This window comes from Anomaloglossus baeobatrachus, chromosome 1, assembly GCF_048569485.1.
Source record: "Anomaloglossus baeobatrachus isolate aAnoBae1 chromosome 1, aAnoBae1.hap1, whole genome shotgun sequence".
Taxonomy (NCBI): domain Eukaryota; kingdom Metazoa; phylum Chordata; class Amphibia; order Anura; family Aromobatidae; genus Anomaloglossus; species Anomaloglossus baeobatrachus.
In genome coordinates this window covers 792,870,295-792,892,643 of record NC_134353.1, presented here as the reverse complement: position 1 = coordinate 792,892,643, position 22,349 = coordinate 792,870,295, and the positions used below count along the sequence as shown (strand labels likewise).

General features: G+C 40.4%; 2 protein-coding genes across 2 annotated transcripts in view; one reads left to right on the top strand and one right to left on the bottom strand.

The window, feature by feature from the left end:
* The window catches only part of LOC142303475 (uncharacterized), a 198,715-nt gene extending 191,622 nt beyond the window's left edge, over positions 1-7,093 (bottom strand). The window contains exon 1 of the mRNA XM_075344854.1: positions 6,935-7,093. Coding sequence (XP_075200969.1) covers positions 6,935-7,093 — 159 coding nt within the window. The remainder of the gene's footprint in view (positions 1-6,934) is intronic.
* Positions 1-22,349, top strand: part of COMMD10 (COMM domain containing 10) — a 430,106-nt gene that overhangs the window by 335,244 nt on the left and 72,513 nt on the right. The window lies entirely within an intron of this gene.

Sequence of the window (22,349 nt, the reverse complement as noted above, 5' to 3'; positions counted from 1 at the left end):
TCTTTGCACTAGTGGGACTATAGCAAAGTCCAATAGCCACGTTTAGGATGCCACTAGGTACACTGACTGTTTGCTAGTATAATGGCTTAGTTATAATGAGTTGGAGTGTGCAGAGGACAAGAGGGTACAGTGGCAGGATTGTGGGGCTCTGGGTAGAGGAATGGAAGCCTGCCTTTCTATTCCCTCCTAATGGTGAAATGCAGGGAGGAAATCCCTGACCTTGGCTACACAGATGCTGTTGCTGTTTGCAGGACCTGTCACCTATGGCTCTCTGACCCTGCCGGTTTGAGCCCTTAAAAGGACTGCTAGAAAGTGCTCTCCCTAAGCTGTCTAACGCTGTGTATGCAGCGCATACAGCTGTATCGGCGATAGGACTCAGGAGGACGGAGCTGCGACAGTGATGTCTGACACCAAAGACGCAGAAGGCAGATAATGGCGTCCTGGAGGAAAATGTCCGTTTTTATAATGCAGGGACATGTGACATGGACATCCTATCACACATGCAGTTGCTTCTCTGGCTCAAAGTCCACTTAGCTGTGTGTGTGTCTGGGATTGGCTGACATGCTGGCCCGCCCCACTACACGCGCGCGCTTAGGGAAGGAAGACAAAAAAAAAAAAAAAAATGGCGATCGCCATTATAGAAACAGCAGTGATCTGAAGGCGCTGTTCACGCACACTATACACTGAAATGTCATAATAGTGTGATTCACAGAGTGACTTACACTATTACAGCAGAAACCAAGCTAGGATTTAGCTGGTTTTTGGCTGCTAGAACCGTTCTCGAACGTTTCTAGAACTATCGAGCTTTTTCAAAAAGCTCGAGTTCTAGTTCGATCTAGAACATGCCCCAAAATCACTCGAGCCTAGAACTGGAGAACCACGAACCACGAACCGCGCTCAACTCTAGTCCCTGGCCATTGGTGTTGCCTAGAACAAGCTAATCAAAACCCTAGGAACATTCTGCACCATACCCACCAGACACACCAGTGGCTAATCAGAAGGGAATAGGGTCGGCCACTTGGGGAGGTTGGTTAGGGGAGGTCAGGAGTGTCAGGAGACAGACAGTTGTGAAGTGACTCTTTAGAGGAGAGGTCAGGACCTGGGCTCCCTGAGACTACTAGGTGGCAGACGGTCTGGGCCTGGTAGGAGCTGGACCCCGGTCACAGGGGATCATGACAAGGGACACGGACTGTTGAGAAGGACAGCCGGCAGCCTTGTGCCATCACCGGGCAGGGGCCAGGGTATGACAGGGTACGTGGACCCTGGGTCAGGAAGAAGCTTCAAGCGTCCTGACAATTTACCCGACGAGGACGGGAGCCTTCAAGATCCGTTCTCTCCCCGCTCCAAAATAGGGGTACTAGCGCAACGAGGGGGATAGGACTTTCCCACTACATAGTCCAGAAAATCCCAAGCGTGAACCCTGAGAGCAAGCTCACCCAGTTAGCCACACTGGTGAGTGGGACCTGATTAGTTTCATGCAAAAGGGACCAAACAGCAGACTAGGTGCCAAGGTAAAAGTCACAGACTAACAAGCAACACCAATGGGCATGGGATCCAGGCGTGCTCCCACCCAAGCGGCAGCGGTGTCCAGAACTTTGGTTTACCTCAGTTGTCAGTGTCAGCGTTATTGGACTGAGTAAGTACATCAGTGACCCTTACCATCCCAACGGCACCTCCCCGTCACCATCACTGAGTCCCGGGGCATCCCCTCTACCCGTAGACGGGTTAAACACCTGGTTGCCCACATCATCGCCACCGGTTACTCCCAATCACAACGGTGGTACTCCATCTTACCACGCACCACGGATGTCATCACGAACTTTCCACACCATCCCCTGTAAATATTCCCCCCTTTATTCCGAGTAGCGGCGCAACCCCCGACCCTCGGGTCCGGAGACCCCTCGAGCCACCGCGGATGCAGATCCGAGCAGACTGGCTGCCGACGCGGGGCGGCACAATATCGTGGTTGTATATGTTATATTCTCAAACGCTGCAACGATTCAGACAAAACTTACTTTTAAAAGCTTGCCAGGGACTGTGTTTCTAATAACAAGACCGAATAAAGTCCGCGGCCACATCTGGTCAGTCTATTGGATCAGGGTAGGGAGAAATCACTGAGGACCTTTCTCAGACCGATTATCCAAGATGCACAGTTCCCAGTTGGCTTTACAAGGTATGTTTTTCTCCAATGCCACTGCATTTCAGTGTAAAACTTATAGGGTGACGATAACACAAGCCAGTGTATGATCCATGATCTTGGTGATTCAGGCAGCAGGAGTCCGAGGGCAGGATCCCTTAGTCATTTTAAAATTGTACAAAATCTGAGGGATGAACAAAACTAATGTGGCATGAGCCGAACAAGGTTATCATATTATTACTGTGCTCTTGTCTTTCTCCGGTTCATGTCAGGACCTGTGTCATTGTTTTTGCTTCAGCACTTTGTGAAGTATCTCTGTTCTCTTCAATTACTAGAATTTCAGAATACTTCAGAACTGAGCACAGTATTAAAGCCCCGAGTGCATTCATCTAAGCTGCAATCAAGTGTGGTTTTAGCTATGTTTAAAGGCCAGCCCTCCCACCCGCCTTATGAGCATATCTAGAAAAATAACCAGATTCGAAACTAAGCCGGTTTCATCTTTTTAAAAGTTCTTCATACATTATATTTCCCTGACGTATTTCTTCAGTGTTTGTTTTTTTTCCCTCCTATTATAACAGTGCTGTTAAGGACAGGTCTTGCTGGAATCAGAACCCATGTATAATTAGATAACAGTGCATTTAACATTACTTCACAAAATATTTGACTTTAGGGCAGTTTTAATCATTAATGTAGGGTAGAAAAAAAAGGAAAGACCTTTTATTTTGTGCTGTTGACCTTTTCTCGCATTGTTGAACTAATAAGGATTGGCGAATTTCAGCATCAACGGCATCTGCTAACAATTTCAAGGACTATGCCCTAGACCTGCCCATGATACAGCTCAGCACCGTTCAACTGAATGGTATTAATACGCAATTCCATACACAGCCTATGGACAAGATTGGAGCTATTTCAAGAAAAAAGACTTTTTTTTTTTTCTGTATATTTTCAGATTGCCTCATTAAAAGAAAACCTGTCAGTCATAATTATAGTTTGTAAAGCCCTGCACAGCTCTAGTTGATGACATGTCTCTCCCATGTGTCTACATCGGGAGACACCTTTTAATCAACTAAAGCGGTGCAGAGAAAAGTCATCTTAGGGCGGCATCAGACTTGTTTCCAGCCAGCTTTTCAAACTATGTTTTCTTTGTACCTTTGGAGCATTTCAGAGAAAAACATACCTCTCTTAAATTATGTAGCAGGTTCTGTTTCACCCTACCCATTGTTTGGGCAACATGAATCGACTTAAATATGGAAATTGGACAAAACCGTTTCATCCCCAAGATCTAAACACCCATTTACACAGGGCAAGCCATAGCAAGTCAAGCACTTTCCACGCTTTCCATGGTGAAGCATCATACATAGACAACCAAATCCATCAGAGATACAGTGAATATGGAAAATCTTCCCCAAGAAAACCAATTTTTAAACCTTTTCCACTTTTAATGTAACCCATAATGTCTACAAATACATTGAGAAACCAACTTAATTCATTTTGAGTGGAAAAACTAAAATAATGTATTTGCATACGTAGAACACTCTCTTTTCTAATTGAAAATGTGGTTGGGTTCACTAATATCCAATCACAATTAAACTCATATTAAATAATAGTCAGAACACAGCTAGCATCATTTAACGTGATTCTGATTAACCCTATAAAAGGTTTAGCTGTTCTAGTACGATGTTCCACCCTGACATTTCCTTAGTTGTATTTTACATCAACCGTCATGGTTTATAAACAGTTGATAACACAGCAAAGGGATTTCATTGTTGAAAGTTATCAGTTTGGAGAATTGTTCACACAATGTCCAAGGCATTAGATTTACCATAGAAAACTGTGAAGAAGTGGCCTAGATTTGACATTACCTAGAACTGACCAGCCCTCAAAGTTTGATGACAATACCAGAATAAAATTGGTTCTGGAAGCAGCCAAGAGGCCTACACATTCAGCTGCCTCACCCTTTTCAACAGGCAATGCTAATTAAGCACCATACTTGGGTCTGGTCTGCCTTTATTTATGGTTGCTGGTCGTGCACTGTGAAGGTCAGTTCTGATATTGTCCTGTTGTCCTGACCATGTTGTAACTTTTTGGCTATAATTCGAGAAGGTATGTTTAACGCACAATCAAAGCTGTACATTCGCGAAATTACACCATACCCACCGTCACGCATAGTGCAATCAGCATTATGCTTTGGGGCTGGTTGCATTTGGAACTGGGGCATTAGTTAAGATGGAGGAAATTATGAAATGTTCCAAATCTCAGTCGATTTTGCATCAAAACTGTTTCAGGCCTCTTCTAAAAAGGCTGAAAATGGAATTGAAGAGGACATTCACCTTTTAGCAAAGCCTCTAAAAATGGCTTTGTCAGAAGAAAATGAAAGTTTTAGAATGGCTCAAACCTGAATACAGTTGAAGATCTGTGGACTGACTTGAGGAGGGCGCTGTACGTAGGACATGCCCTCATAATCTGACAGATTTGGAGCTTTGCTGTAAGGAAGAGTGGGCAAACATTGCCAATTCTAGCTGTGCCATGCTAATAGACCACTACCCAAAAGACTGAATGCTGTTACAAATTTGAAGTGTACTTCAACAAAGTGTAAGTTTACGGGTTCACTCACACTTGCATATAAATATGAGTGGAATCCACTAAAAAAAACTGTTTACACCAATGGTATTCAATGAAACCGTGATCTGTGATTTTATTCTTAAGCTGTATTAGGTTTGAGGAAAAATTTGCAGCATGCTGCATATGGTTGCGTGAAACGGCCGAGACTCTCAAATGCAAGTCAATGTATGCAAGAAAAAAACGGATGTCACATGGACCACCCATATGCCGTCCAATTTTTACTGATACACTACCATTCTATAACATAGAACACTGTAAATGGTCCTGTAAATGACTGTTGAATAGTTGCTGAGAAAAATAACACATTGAATATGGATGGCACATGGATGCTAGGTGAGAAAACACACTCACATAGCACTCGCATGACATACTGAATGGAATACCCATGACACTCGTCCAACTCTTCTGGGTGAGAATCAGACCGATTTTTATTTTTTTCATGCGCAATTGTGAGCAAAACCTAAGGGTGTGTATATTTATGCAACCACATTATTTTCTTTTTCCACCCAAAAAGATTTCTGATTTTTTTTTTTTTTTTTACATTGCACAAACCTGACATTCATTTTAACAGACGTGTATTGACTTATTATATACACTGTACTGCTTGTTAAGAGCTCCCCACTGCTATAAGGAAAAAAATCCCTTTAGGATGTCTTTATGGGCTTTAAATGAAGATTAATAAACATGATTGCTCATTGATTAGGCCGGCTTCACACATCCAAAGTTCACAGTCAATGTACAGACCATCGTTTATGAATAAGCAATGGGCCTCACCTAACTCCGCCTCATAGACCTGTGTCAGGCTGTTCAACTGGAGTCTAGATAAATCAATAAATCATCGTCTGTACAACTGTACAATGTGAAGCTCGTGAATCTAGCCTAAAAGCGCTAATGAGATGAACAACTCTATTTCAATGATGTTTTTTCTTTCTTAGGAGGTTGAAAGTGCACGTAATATCTTATCATTGAATCTGTGTTTAGCATAAAGCCTCCAAAATTATAGATTTATTTCTTGGATACTTTTATACTTGTTTGTGTGACTTTGGAAAAGGCTAAGACCGCTAGATACACTTTCTTTTAAAATGTACCACCCAAAAATACTGCTCCATTATATTTTAGCTTATTATACACCTCTCCAGGATAGTATTGGTAAAAGTACAGTGAATTTAGACTCTTAATGGACACTTGGGAGCTTGTTAAGGAGTGCAAACAAAAAATGCCATAACGGAAGAAAAAGGAAAAAGCAAAAATTGTATTTATGTGCAAGTGGTAGTAGTTTTTCCTCAAGAAGATGAGCATTTGGGAATAACAATTCCACAGACTTTGTTACAAGCTTTATCTACTGGATATTTTGAACATTTGGAGTGAAGTGTTAGAAAAAAAATTCCTAAACAGAAAGTAAGGATTATTTCTAAACTCAAAATTTAACCACTAGGAAAATAAACACTTCGAAAATAAACACTTCAAAGATAAGATGTGCAGCTGGATTAAGGCTATGTTCACACGTGGCATTTTTTTGCCAGTGCATTTTGAGTGCATCAAAAATGCAACAAAAACGCAATGCGTTTTTACCACATTTTTGATGTGTTTTTACCGCGTTTTGCTCAATGCATTTTTCAAGTCAAATCTATTGACTGGAGGGCTCAAAAATGCAGTAAAAATGCAAAAAGAATTGACATGCTGCATCTTGAAAAACGCAGCCAACAAAAGTTCCCCAATGTGGACAACAAAAATTGAAATCTCATAGACTTTGAGAAGGAAATGCATGCATTTAGGTGCATCTTTGTCACCTCAAAAAACGCACCAAAGATGCAGCAAAAGATGCACAAAAGATGCCACATGTGAACATAGCCGAACAGTTCTTGTTGCTGTAGAAAACAGATTTTTTTTTTTTAATTTATTATGCGTTTTAAAGGGAACCTGTCAGGTTCAATATGCACCCAGAACCACAAGCAGTTCTGGGTGCATATTGCTAATCCCTGCCTAACCGTCCCTGTATACACTAATATAGATAAAGAGATCTTTAGAAAAAGTATTTCTAAAGATCTTTTATCGTATGCTAATGAGCAAGGGCACTAGTTTCCCCTGGCTAGTCAGCTCCATTAGCATGTTAGTACGCCTCTGTGGTCGTGCTAACATGCTAATGAATGTGCAATGTCACATGATCTCACTCACCTCTGTGCCGCCATTGCTGTCCGACACTGGATTTCGGTTTGAAGCCAGAAACCGTACACCCGGCTTCATAGTGCAAATGACCAAATCTCCAGGGATATCCGCACTGAGCCGAAATCCAATGTCAGACGGCAATGACAGCGGAGAGGTGAGTGAGATCATACTCTGATGCTGCACATTCATTACCATGTTAGCACACCCACAGGGGCGTACTTACATGCTAATGGAGCTGACTAGCCAGGGGAAGCTAACACCTAGGGGGCTAGTGCCCTCGCTCATTAGCATATGATATAAGATCTTTAGAAATACTTTTTCTAAAGATCTCTTTATCTATGATACCAGGCAGGGATTAGCAATATGTACCTAGAACTGCTCGTGGTTCTGGATGCATATTGGACCTGACAGGTTCCCTTTAATGCCAAGCAGGCGTCTTTTTTTAAGTAAAAATAAAAAAAAGATAATTACAAAGTGACACACAAAGTCATTTTAAAACCAAAAATGGGCACACAATGGTATTTAAACACACCCATTCAGGAGTTAGAATACACATTCAAAAAGGAGAGAGGAGAGAGAGACAGATATATGTTGGAAAAACATTGGCATGATAATAAGAATGGAGAAATACTTGTAAAATGAAAGGGTGTCATTGATTAGGGGAAGACAAATATATTGAAAGAAGAAAAGAGTATTGGGGAACAATATAGACTGAATGGGTGTGGAATGTAGGAATAGAACCGGAGTGTGGAGATGAAAACAAAAAAAAAAAATGAAAAGTCGGTAAGGTGTTGATCATACTGTCAGGTGGAGCCATGGAGTGGCTTTTTCAGAGGAATGTATGGAGTGACAGCTAGACAATGGATTAGATAGAAGAAAAATAACTATTTATTTAGCCGCACAGCAAAGTGTTTTTTTTCCTACTGGTGAATTTTATCTGGAAGTTATCCTAGCCACGAGGCAGCAATGACTTTTTTTTTTTAAAGAGGTATATTAACCTATCTTGTGCACTTTCTTACTCTTTTCAGTATATCCTAAACTGAAAACTTGTGTCAACTGTTTACATTTACAGATTGGCAAATAAATTTGTAGGACCCGGTCCAGCCAATATATCCGTATTCCATAATAGTCCAGTATTCCATAACAGTCTCCTACCTGTCAAAATATCCAGTGCCTCTTCTAATCTGAAGAGGTGATGTTTGGTAGTAGGCACTGCTAGGCAAAGTGCTTGTGTCTAGCAGCCAACTACGAACGTGAATAAAGTCCTGCAAATTATTTCACTTTTCTCCATTGGGAATGTACACCTGTGAACAAAATTGTTAGTACCTTTTCGTTAAATTAGAAAAAACTCACAATGGTCAACAAAATAATGTGAAATTGAATAAAGTTATTTTAAATTTAAATTTACTGAATAAATCAGACTTTGCTTTTTAATTGTGGTTCAACAGAAAGAAAGTTAAAAAAAAAAAAAAACCCTAACAAACAATGAAAATGGCCTGGATAAAAATGATGGTACCACTATAAAACTTTGGAAACAATTTAATCATGAGGACATATTAAACTAAAGAGTGTCATGTAATTAGCATACCAAGTGTCTATAAGCTTATCAGTCAATCGATCTATTTATATGGTGAAAAGTAGTCACTGTGCTGTTTGGTATTATGCAGTGTACCACACTTAGCATAGACCATAGAAAACTATGAATAGAGTTGTCTCAGGAGATTAGAACAAAAAAAAATGCTAGACAGACAAGCTAAAGGAAAAGACTATAAGACCCCATCCAAACAGTTTGATGTTCCTGTTACTACAGTTGCACATAATATTTTATATAGACATTTAAGGTCTGTAAGGGATCGTAACCAACCTCCCTACATGTGGTTAAATTGAACAGACAGATAATACAAATGGTAACCAAAAAGCCAAGAACAACTTCCCCAGAGATTAGAGGTGAACTTTAAGTTCAAGGAACATAAGTGGCAGATCGCACTATCCGTCACTGTCTTGGCTAAAAAGGATTTCATGGAAGATGGCCATGGAGGAAGACACTGTTGAAAGCTAATCATAAGAAAGCGAGACTGCAATTTGCCAAAATGCATATTAACAAGCCACAAATCTTCTGGAAGAATGTCCTTTGGACAGGTGAGATAAAACTGAAGCTTTTTGGCAAGTATTATCAGCTCTTTGTTCACAAATGCAAAAATGAAACATACAAAGAAAACAGCATTGTATCTACTGGGGATCATGGAGACTGCTTGGTTATCTTTTGGGGCTGCTTTGATGAATCTAGCACAGAGTGTTTTGAATCTGTGCAGGGTACATTAAAATTTCAAGACTATCAAGATATTCTGGGGCAAAATGTGCTACCCAGTGTTGGAAGCGTAGTCGGAGTTGCAGGTCATGAGACCTGAAACACGATTTTGACCCAAAACACACATCTAAAAACATCCAAGAATGTCTAAGTATTGAACTATTTTGAAGTGGCCTATTGTAAACCCTAATCTACAGTAAATCCTATTAATCATCTGTGGAAGGAGCTGAACATGTAGTCTGAAAAAGGTATTCTTCACCCCTGAGACAGCTAGAGCAGTTTCCTCACAAGGAGTGGGCTAAAATACCTGTGGACAGGTGCAGAAGTCTTTTTGAGAGCTACAGAAATCATTTTTTTGCAGTGACTTCCTCAAAAGGTTGTGCCATATAAGTGAAGGTTATTATCACTTTTGTCCAGGTTATTTTCATTCCTTTGTTTTCAGTAAAATTAATGCACACTCCAGAATTTTTTTTTCAGCACTTGAGTGGTACTTTAAATGTAAGTACAGTTGAAACCAATATCTAAAAAGACACACATTTTTTTTCTCTCACTATCTGACATGAAATTGGAATAAACCTTTCTCGTTTTAGGTCACTTATGATTACCACAATTGTTTGTTTGCTAAATGCCAGAATAACAAGAGAAAGAATGTTTTAAGCCATTTTCATTACTTTCTGCAAAGCCTTAGTTTACAAAGTTTACATACACAAAAGGCCCCGTTTCACGCTACGATTTATCTGATGATATGTCGTCAGGGTCACGGTTTTCGTGACGCACTTCCGTCGTCGTTAGCAACGTCGTTGCGTGTGACGCCTACAAGCAACTCCGAACGATCTTAAAAATAGCGAAAATCGTTGATCGTTGGCACGTACTTCAGTTTCAAAATATTGTTCGTCATTTTGAACGCAGCAGACATATTGCTACATTTGACACTTTGCCAATGACGAACAACATTGTTAGTGCGTCCGTCATCAGCGACGCGGGCGTGTCGTTACGAGCAATGCTCCACTCCTCCGCTCTGATTGGTGTCATGCCAGGGTGTATAAAATGGACAATTATACACCTCTGTCGTTGCTGGAATCGTTGGGAGGATTGCTGTGTGATGGTGTCCCCACGACCGCCTTGGTCAAACAATAATATCGCTGAATGATGTTGCGTCGTTTGTGAGATGGGTACGTGTGACCGCTACAAATCGACTGAGCGATGTCGAAAAATCGTAGCAACGATCTGGGCGTGTCACATCGCTAACTAGATCGCTAGCGATATCGTCGTGTGTAAAGCGGCCTTTAGAGTACTATACCTTTAAACAATATGGGACAGCCCATATAATGATGTCATGTCTTTGGAAGCTTTTGTTAGGTTTATTGGCAATATCTGAGTTAATTAGAGACACACCTGTGGATGTACCATATTTTTTGGATTATAAGACGCACTTTTCCTCCTAAAACATTGGGAGGAAAACGATGGGTACATCTTAAAATTCAAATGTAGCTTACTGGGTGGTGGTGGTGAGGGTTCACAGGAGGTAGGGGCAATGCTGTGCTGCGGGTGTTGCGGGGCTCTGTGCAGCCTGTGGCTTCAGGGCTCTGTGCAGCCTGCGGCGGCGGTGGGCATCTGTGCTACCGGTGGCGGTGAGTACTTCAAACAATGGCGTCCACAGTTGGCGGATGCGCAGATGGAGATCTCAGCTCAAGCTCTCATTAGCGCAGGTGCCGACTCTGCGCTGGGGCTTCAAAGAAATGGAGGCCAGAGTCCGGTGCCCCAGGATGGAGCAGAGCCTGGTGCCTCACCAAAGAGCAGAGCCCGCAGCTCCAGGACAGAGAAGCACCACAGCCCGCAGTGAGTATCTGGGCCCCCCTCTGCACCACCCACAGCATCGCCTACTCCAGCACTACCCCTGCCTCCTTTCACCACCGCTACTGCCCCCCTCTGGTAAGACACCACCGGATTATAAAACTGATCCCATGTTTTTTTGTTTTTTTTTATTTCTCTATATTTAGAGTGCGTCTTATAATCCGGTGCGTCTTATAACACGAAAATACGGTATTTTAATGCACACCTGAAACACGCTGCTTCTTTGTGTAGCATCAATGGAAAGTCAAAAGAAATCAGCCAAGATCTCACAAGACAATTGTGGACTTCCACAAGTCTAGTTCATCCTTGGGTGCAATTTCCAGATACCTGAAGATGCCTCTTTCATCTCAACAAGCAATTATATGCAAGTACAAACAAGATGGGAATGTCCAGCCATCATACTGCTCAGGAAGTAGACTGGTTCTGTGTATCCGAGATGAACGTACTTTGGTCAGACATGTGCATATCAACCCAAGAACAAAAGCAAAAGACCTTGTGAAGATGCTGATGGGAGCTGGCAAGAGTGTGTCATTATCCACAGTGAAACAAGTACTGTATCAACATGGGCTGATAGGCCACTCTGACAAGAAGCAGCTATTACTCCAAAAGAAACATAGAATAGCCATATTAATGTTTGCAAATGCACACATGAACAAAGACCTTATTTTTGGAGACATGTCCTGTGGTCTGACAAAACTAAAATTGAACTTTTTGGCCATAATGACCATCATTACGTTTGAAGGAAAAAGTGAGAAGCTTTGAAGCCAAAGAACACCATGCCAACTATGAAACACAGGAGTGGCAGCATCATGTTGTGGGGTTGTTTTGCTGCAGGAGGGACTGGTGCACTTCACAAAATAGATTGCATCAAGAGGAAAGCAGATTATGTGGCAAAACTAAAGCAACATCTCAAGACATCAGCCAGGAACTTAAAGCATGGGCGGAAATGGGTCTTCCAAATGGACAATGACCCAAAGCATACTGCCAAACTGGTTACAAAGTGGTTAAGGATAACAAAGTCAGTGTTTTGGGGTGGCCATCACAAACCCTGATCTCATTCCTATTGAAAATTTATGTTCAAAGCTGAAAAGGCCGGTGCGAGCAAGGTGACTTACAAACATGGTTCACTTACATCACTATTGTCAGGAGGACTAGACCTAAATTCCTACCAACTGTTGTGAGAAGCTTTTGGAGGGATAGCCAAAATGTTTGACCCAAGTCATACAGTTTAAGGGCAATGGTACCAATACTAATAAAATGTATGTAAACGTTTGACTTTGCAGAAAGTTATAAAAGTGCCTTAAAACATTTTCTCTCTCATTATTCTGGTATTTGTCAAATATAAATAATTTTGGTTCCTAATTGACCAAAAACAGGAGAGGTTTATTCTGATTTCATGTCAGAAAGTGAGAAAAACATGCATATGTGTCTTTTTAGATGGTGTCCCCTGTCGTATACTTACCTTCTGGCAGCTTCATCTTTTTTCGGTGCCTCTCCAGGTCCGCGGTGTCATCTTGTGCCCCTAACTTTTGACTGACTGGAAGTCAGAAGTTAAGTCACAAGGTCTCTTTGCGCCAGAATGAGGCTCCCGTATTGTTGTATTGATTTTTTTTTTTTACCTCTGTCGCGCTCAATAAAACACTAGAGCTTGTCAGGAAGTCACAAATCACAGAAGACCGACCAGAGCAACATTGGAAACAGATGAGGACAGCAGCAGGTGAGTATTAGTCAGGGGGGAGGGGTCTTAAATTTAAAGCACCACTCCAGTTATTCAATAAGAAAAACTCTGGAGTGGTTCTTTAAATTAAAATTACTTTTGTCAGTTTCATGTTATTTCAGTGACCATTGTGGCATTTTCTTAATTTAACAGAAGTGTTCCAACAATTTCGTTTACATCTGTAATATGGTGAGCATGTCAATAAGGAGACAAAATGGGACTCCATCCTTCAAAAAGCAGGGTGGCTCGTTTGTGTTCCATATCAATAGGCATTCAGTTGTACATGTTTTCAACTTCTTGTGATCACTGCATTCTCAACCATTAAGTCTATATTCTCTAAACCAAGGCTTTGCAAACCTTTTCAACTGGTGCTCCATTAAAAAGACCAAGAAAATGTCTGGGGCTCACCAAGCAGACTGTGAGAGAAATCAATATGTGAACATAGTTGATCTTACAGCACAGTTATATAAAAAAATTCATTTGATATACTACTTTACTGGCTATAAACATATCTAACTCAGACTGTTACTTAGATTTACTCACTTCTTCTATTTGATATCATAACCTTCGCTCTAAATTCAGTCATCTGGAACAATTAACCACAGCATTATGCAAGTAGACTTGACTTTGGAAAACCAACCCAAAAGAATATATCCAAAATAATATTTCAGTGACACTTTTTGACGTTCATAATCAAACACTTAATTTCTGTATGATATTAATTATCCAATATATATTATACAGAATATGTATTTTATTTTTTATTTATTTATTTTGATCAGTTTATGTTCATTGCCTTTTCAAGATCTTATTGATTATTTTCTACTGGCTACTGTTATAATAATAAAAGGAGCACCAACAGTTTGCCCCCAGAGAAACTTTAACATGCGCATCCGACCGTCTGTGTATTTTGGTTCTGTGGCTGACCAATTCCTAACATCTAACATTTGGAGGAGACAACATATTCTTTCAATTTGGTTTCCACAGACAATAGGCTATAGTGTGCTCCACAAAGATATCATTTTTGGAGCCCATTGAGTTTTTCCAGAATCAAAACCGAGATGTTCTTTGAAAACCATCATTGCTAGTGGAAGTCTGTAATAAAAGGTTGAATTTGTCTCCTAAACTCAATATAACTTTACAACGTATCTAAAAAAAGGTAGGACAGTGTGTAGAATGTTAAGAAAATAACAATGTATTGATTTGACTCCCAAGAGAATATTAAACACAGATCAGAAGTGGTTTGTTAAACATTTTCTATTTTAAAAAAAATAACTCATTTAGAAATTGACAGCAGTAACACATCTCAGTTGGGATATGGCCATGTCTACCATTGTGTAGCATCCTCTCTTCTGTTTACAAAAGTGTGTAACCATCTGGGCAGTGGGATGACCAAATTCTGTAGTTTGGGAAAGAAATGTTGTCCTGTTATCATTTGGTTTGATGTAGGAGTCTGGCTGCTCAACAGTTCTGGGTCTTCTCAGATTTTTTTTCTTTTTTAATACACCAAATGTTTTGTATTGATGAAATGGCTAGACGGCAGGGGGCTTGTTCATCACCCAAACTCTTCTTCAGCAAAGCTATGCTGTTTTGCTAGATGCAAGATGTTGTTTTTCATAGTCTTGCTGAAATATACAATATACAAGGCCTTTCCTTGAATAGATGTCGTCTGGATGGGAGCATATGTTCTAAAACTTCTATATAATGATCAGCATTGCTATTATCTTTCAAGATGTACAAGCGGCTGTCAAAGAGGTGTACGGATGGAACAGGGGCTCTTAGGCTAACCCTAAAACTGGGGCCCCTGTGCTGTCCCTTATCTCGAGCCTACAATGTGTCCCTTTCTCCTGTCCAAGCCCTGATACTAGTCCCCCTTCCCCCCACCCAGGGAGTGGGCCATAAACCCAGTAGCCAACACCCCCCAAATAGTTACAGACAAGACTAAATGAAAACTCATGCACACTGCAGTCAAACACAAAGGAGGGACAATATGTGAACTGGGGAGTAACGCAAAAGCGATAGGAAATAAATACACAACTGGAGGACTCTCACACCTTGCTGAACCGCAAACTGATGATCACCATGCAACTAGATAGCAACAGGAACCATTAAGCAAAAGAGCTATATCCGGCACTCGGCCCCAGAATCCAGAAGTTTATAAAGGCTAGAGATTGGTGATCAGCAGCCTGAGCTCCCAACAACTGAGCAGGCCAGAAGAAATAACTCTCGCTGTACTGATGAGCAGTGAAGCCAGAACCAGCTGACTCCCATGACAGGCTGCGCAACTAAAGAAACCCAGGCAGTTTGTCAGGCTCTGCAGTGTGAACAGAGTCCGACACCACGATATGACATCCAGCGAGTGCAACGCAGAACATCACACGACAGTGGCCCATTCCATATGCACTAATGCCTTGCCATACCATCAGTGATGCAGGCTTTTGAACTGAGCACTGATAACATGCTTCATGGTCCCTTTCCTCTTGAGTTTGCAGAAAGGACCATGGTTTCCAAAAAAAAAATTCAAAATTTGATTCATCTGACCACAGAACAGTTTTGCATTTTGCCTCAATCCATTTTAAGTGGGCTTTGGCCCGGATACAACAGCAGAGATTCTAGATTGTGTTGATAAATGGCTTATTCTTTGAATGACAGAGCTTTAACCCCTTTACAATCTAGGACGTGCATGCTTCGGAGATTATAAAAAAATTACAAGTCTGGTTTCCTTTAACTTACATTTGTGGATTGCACTGCAAACTGTGTTCACAGATAATGATTGCTGGAAGTGTTTCTGAGCCTTCGCAGTGATTTGCGTGACCAAACAAAATCATGCCTATTTTTAATGTAGTCCTGCCTGAGTGCCCGTAGATCACAAGCATCCAATATTGAGCTTTGGTCTTATGTATATAGATTTCTCCAGAATCTCTGAATGTTTTTATGACCTTATGTAGTGCATATGGTGGGATATTCAAAGTTTTAGTGGAACATTTTTCTGAAAGTGTACCCCAATTTTAGAGGCAGTGCACAGATTGGTGAGCCTCTGACCATATTTCCATCTGAGAAACTCTGCCTTTCTAACATGCTCTTTTTATACATAGTCATGTGATTTAGTTGAAAATTAGGAGAAAGGTAGGGGCCCAACCAAATACCATGTGAAGCAGCAACAGATAAAAATGGTAGTATGCCCCCATTCCAGAAAGAAAGACTGTGTAAAGAAATATCGGTGCACTGCTATCACTGAGCTGAGATACGGTGTAAGGAGGAGCGCAGGGGGGAGGAAAAATATACAGGTTGTGTGTATGTATATATTCATATATAATATATACAGAATTTTAGCCTTTTGGTAATCTTCCCATACAAAATTGAATTGAAAGTCAAATATACCCCAAAAAATAATCTCTTGTACAAGTCTGTCTACGGAAATATGAAAGTTATAGATGTCACAAAGTGGCGACCAACAGAATTTTTTTCCAAAAAAAACCAACAAATAAAAGTAAAATATAAAAAAACTAAAATTTATTATCTTATTGTCTTTCAGAAAGAGTGATCAAAGGTCTTATGTGCTCGAAATGAGACCAACACAAGCAATGCCTTATCACTCAAAAAATCTCAGTTGAAGGAAAATTGTAAAAATAAATTTTACTTATTGTATAAAACAGAAATAAAACTATAGTACTGTGAAAAGTTTTAGGCTGTGCTCACACGTTGAGTTTTTGCTGCGTTTTTCATGAGTTTTATGCAATTTAAAAGCTGCTTTTTTTTAATACCATCAAAAGCTATGAGATTTCAGACATCTCATGCACACGATTGCTTTTTAACTGACTGATATGGAAAACTGCTTTTTTTTTTTGTTTGTTTAAGAAGGAGCATGTCAATTCTTTCAGCATTTTTGCTGATTTTCTGGTGAATAAAACTAACTTTATTAAACATGTACTATACACAAATGACACAGCAAAAATGCAGCGGAAAAAAAAACACAGCAAAAAAACTCACCAAAATGTGCTTTTTGGAAGCAGCTTTATTACTCCCAAGAGAGCATGTTTGGGCTGTAGAAAAAAAACACAGCAAAAATCCAACGTTTGAACATAGTCTTAAGGGTGCTTTACACGTTGTGACATTGCTAGCGATGTCGTGCGCGATAGCAGCCGCCCCCGTCGTTCCAGCGATATGTGGTGATCGCTGCCGTAGCGAACAACAGCGTCACACGCACATACCTTCTCAGCGACGTCGCTGGATACACCGAACAATCCCTCCCTCAAGAAGGAGGTGCGTTCGGCGTCATAGCGACGTCACTTCGGCGTCACTAAGCGGCCGCCCAATCGCAGAGGAGGGGCGGAGATGAGCGGCCGGAACATGCCGCTCACCTCCTTCCTTCCTCATTGCCGGTGGATGCAGGTAAGGAGATGTTCGTTGTTCCTGCGGTGTCACACATAGCGATGTGTAATGCCGCAGGAACGACGAACAACATCGTACCTGTGGAAGCAGCAATGATATTAAAGAAAGGAGCAACGTGTCAACGATCACCGTTTTTGAACGATTTTGTGATCGTTGATCGTCGCTCCTTGGTGTCACGTGCTGCGATGTCGCTACCGGTGCTGGATGTGCGTCACTAACGACGTGACCCCGACGATATATCGGTAGCGATTTTGCAGCGTGTAAAGCACCCTTTAGACAGCATTTTTTTTCCACACCTGCCTAAAACCTTTTCCCGGCAATGTATATAAATGTCATATTGCCGTCATCGTGCTGACCGATCAAATTGAGTTAAGATTTTATTTGTGCAACAAATAAAAAGCATAATATTTGAAATTTTGGAAAAAAAACAGCAATACTGCTGTTCTATTTTATTTCTTACCATAAAACGTTAAAGTTAGGGATTCAGTTGTATGTACCTCAAATGATGCCACTGAAAAATAGAAGTCATCCACATAAAAGAAGCCCTCATACAGCTATGTTAATGAAGAACATTTAAAAGTTTTGGCTCTTGGAATGTGGCAATAAAAAAAAAAATAAAAGGTTAAAAATAAAGGCCAAATCAGGCCTGATTCACAATGGGTTAAAATTGGTGCCGGTCCCAAAGGAGAGACCCGTAACTGTTAGACATTTATAATCCCGTGGTTGTGCCATAAATATTTTAAAATTAGAATACCCTGTCAGAAAATAAAGGTTTTCAATATCAATTGTACAGCAGCGAATAAATCGAATTATACAGCAGGGAATAATTGTACAATATATAATCTAAAATATGCTAATCTCAGTCATCCAGATATGTTGTATTGGCAGAGATTTTAGGAACCACTTGATCTGTAGAAGGGTCTAGATTTTAGTTAATTTCCAACGTGAATTAGAAAGCACTTCAAATTATATATTCCCTTTTTCTCACTGCTTGCACTGTTGGCTGTACTTTAGCTGGAGGAACTGTTATTCATTATTGACATTGAAAAGGTTAACTAAAGCCTTTGGCGGGTGTAGACATAAACATTTCTTCTGTGGAAATGCCGTGCCAAGACTTCTGCTTTGTGGTATAAGTATCCAGTCTAAAGCTTCAATAGGAATATCTATTTAATCTGTCCAATGCGATGCAGAGTAGATTGCCAACTGTACCTCATTTTTTCAGACAGTTCATATAATTCGGGGGATTTTTGGAAAGCATCGTCAATAAAACTAAGAGATATCAGAATGTTTTGGTAACTTAGTGATTCTACAGTGCACTAATTTGTATATTCTTGTATCCAAGCCATTAACGTGTTTTACAAATATTTTTAAGGCTATGTGCGCACGTTTGCTTTTTTTAGACGCTGCGTATTTGTGCATTTTTTGCCTCTAAAAACGCACAAAAACGCACCCGCGGTAAAAACACAGCGGTAAAACCACATGCGTTTTTACAATGTTTTGGTGCGTTTTTGGCTGCATTTTGTGGCGTTTTTGATCTCTGTGTTTTGCTGCGTTTTTCCAATGCATTGCATGGTTAGAAAACGCAGTAAAACGCAGAAAAGAATTGACATGACCATTTGTTTTTTTCAGCTCAAAAATGCAGCTAAAAAAAAAAAAGTTGGTTGCGGACAACAAAAATGAAAACGCATAGACTTTGCCGGGGAAGCAAAGTCATGCAATTTGGAACCCAAAAATGTACTGTGCGCACATACCCTTATTGTTTCTTTTGACTTTTACTTTAGCCATAAAAATTGTTGGATGCTCAGTGATTTTTGTCTTTAAAATGATAAAAGATTTGTGGAGGGTTTTTTTCCTAGAAAAATTTGAAAACTAGATCCTTATTCAGGACAGGGTTAGGCTTTATTCACACGTCTGAATTTTTTATTAGTATTTGTATGCCAAAAGCAGGAGAATCTCCAAAACAGAAAAATGATTACAATTTGTCAATTATAGATTTTCTCTGTAACATCCCTGGTTTTGACGCACAAACAATGAGGAAAAATACTAGCCAAATACATGTATGAGACCTAAGTAAAGTGGAGTTGAAACATCTGAATTCTCCACTAAATGGTTTGATCCTGCTTCACGTCTTGTATGATGTACATATACAAATTCTTTAGCATATAAACTTGCAAGACGAAAATGTGGAGTGTCTGTCCAGCAAACACATTAGATTTTTTACCATGATCTAAAATGCTTTTTGCATGGAACGGTTCACATCTTTTGCTCTAGGGCTCTAAACACATTGACAGCTGGAAAGTCTTCAGCAGCCCACTGTGTGTCAGAGAATGTCAGGCCCAGGTTGTTCCCTTTGTTTTATCTTTGTTAATTGTGGTAATTAGTCTCAGAGGTTTGACATTTTTTACTTAAAAAGATGGACACTCAATGTAAATCCTTATAATGTTCTATTCTATGTACAGCATTTATTTTATACCTAACTCAAACACGAATAAATGGAGACATAAAGCCTACAACACAGCAGCCACACTACTGGCTCCTATACAGATTAAAAGACCCCCTAGCCGCACAACTAAAACCACTGACTTAGACCTGGCTCCCTGAATGGCCATCGAGCAGGTACTCGTTCCTCCTGAGGAACCAGAGGGGCGGCTGCTATTCATTACTAACTAAGAAAGGGAAAGTGTGCAAAGGTGGACGAGGACCCAAGGTGTAGAACTTTAAAACATGTGAACAAGGGGGGAAAAGGAGTATACTAAATTTAAGCAAGAAAACAGCCTACCGACTTAATTGAAGAGGGAGGAAAGATGTTTGAAAGGTAACAAAGAAAACACAAAAGTGACACAACTGCTCTGTCTAGCAGACAAAATCCCTTAGTTGCAGGGCTGGATCTTCTTAGAAAACATCTACCAAGAATAATAGTCATCAAAAAAGGCAGGTGCAAGTTGAGTATGAATAGCCCCACCCAGGATGTGATAGGACAGAGGCAAAATAGAAAAGTGAGAAATACCTGACTAACCACAAACCAAGAGAAGAAAAACAAAGATAGGAAAATCATTTGCAGCTGGACAGAGACCGACCAGGATGTGGCTCCCCAGGGAAAGGAACTGACCACGCAACAAGAGGTCACTGGATCAAGTCTCAAAACTGAGGCATGACAGGTTATGCACTGTTATATTGATTGGAATCAGTATAGCTCAAGCTGGGTTATTAGAGTTAAATATCAGATGGACTGATGTGACGTTTGAGTTCTGTTATGTATTGCGTTGTCTAATATAGAATATTAAGAATGAAAGAAACACGGTCTGATGGAGCGCTATGGAGGCCACGGGGAAGTAAAAGTTCAATGTCTTTTATTAATTCTCATAAACCACAACACGTTTCGATATAGTCCAATATCTTCGTCAGGTGGATAACTAAATGAAGGATGGGGAGTGTTATTTAAAGGGGCAGGCGTAACATCATTGGCCAACAGCAGTCCAGCAAGATGTTAACCCTTGATGTATCCCACCCCTCCAATATATCAATTGCGATGTGAAAACATTTAAAAGCTTTATAAATTATACTTATCTAATAAAAATACACAATATTAATATGAACATGCAGTCGCTTATTAAATGTGAACATATCATGAATTGTAAAAACAGGGGAATATAAAAACGGGAGTAAAAAGTAATTCATATAAACATGTAATGATAAAACTCATATATAAACACATTACATATACATATACATATATATATATATATATACATATACATACACATATTCTATCCATATAGGGGTCAATCCGGGGTAGAATTAATAAGAGTAAAATTTAAAAATTTTGTTCTCTGGTGATGTATTACACTGTTCACTAATCTGGCTGAAGCAACCAGACCCACCGGCCAGCACGATAGGTGCTGGTGCTCCCTTAGTGAAAAATCAGTTCCTAATTTAATTTAGCTACGTTTTCAATTGTTAAATTGAGCCCCTCAGGGTGTAAGGTCCCCAGTTTGAAAATCCAATAACTTTCCCGTTTGATAAGTTTTTCAAACCGGTCGGATCCTGAATTTTCTATATGGTCAATGATTGACAGTCTCATTTGTTTGGGGTCTTTATGATGTGTGGTGAAAAAATGTCGGGAAAGACTATGCTGTTGAAAACCGTTTTTGATGTTTGACCTATGTTTGTTGAGCCCGGCGTGCATTGTTTGTACTGTACGGCCCACATATTGCAGGCCGCACGTGCACTCAAGTAAATAAATTACGTAGGTGCTCTGACAATCTAGGTGAAACTGAATAGGAAAAAGAGCATTAGTAGTCCGGGATATAAACCAAGTGCTTTTATCCTTAATGGTTGTACAGCATTTGCACCTCAGTGTATTACACCGAAAATTTCCATTATTATTAGAGCTGGTGGTGGTTTTTACCGATATGGCTTTGAGATTGGGATTACTAGGTGCTACCAGATTTTTCAAATTAATATTCCTCCGGTAAATGATGGAGGGCTTGGGTGGAATCTGGTCTTGGAATAACGGATCCCCCTTTAAGATAAACCAGTATTTTTCTAGGAGTTTATAAATTTGGTTTCGAGATTTACAGAAGGTGGTAATTAGGCTCCATTTTCGAGGGTCCGGATTATCACTTCCACTCATTGCGGCTGTGTGTTTCTTTGCCTCCATTCTACTAATACAAAGATCTTGTGTAAGATGTTTAGTCTTATTGAAAGCATCCCCCAAGAGTCTTACTGGGTAGCCTTTCTGTTTAAATCTCTTCCGCAAAAGATTTGACTCCTGGAGGAAAACACAATCATCAGTGCAGTTCTTTCTGACCCTCCAGTATTGCCCGTATGGGATATTTGTTATCCAACTAGGGAGGTGTCCACTGTCAAACCTCAAGTAACTATTGACGTCCACTTGTTTAAAGTGGGTTGAGGTGGACACCCCCCCATCTACGTCCAACCTCACCATCAGGTCCAAAAACTGCAGGGCACTAGGAGAGACTGCTGCAGTGAAGGTGAGACCCCAGGAGTTTTCATTGAGCTGGGAAAGGAATTGATTAACTTCAGTTAGGGACCCTCTCCAAATTAGGAACAGGTCGTCTATGAAGCGCCGATAATAAACCAACCGACCCAATGCCAGAGGGGCCTGCGCGGCATGGGCCAACTAAAAAGTC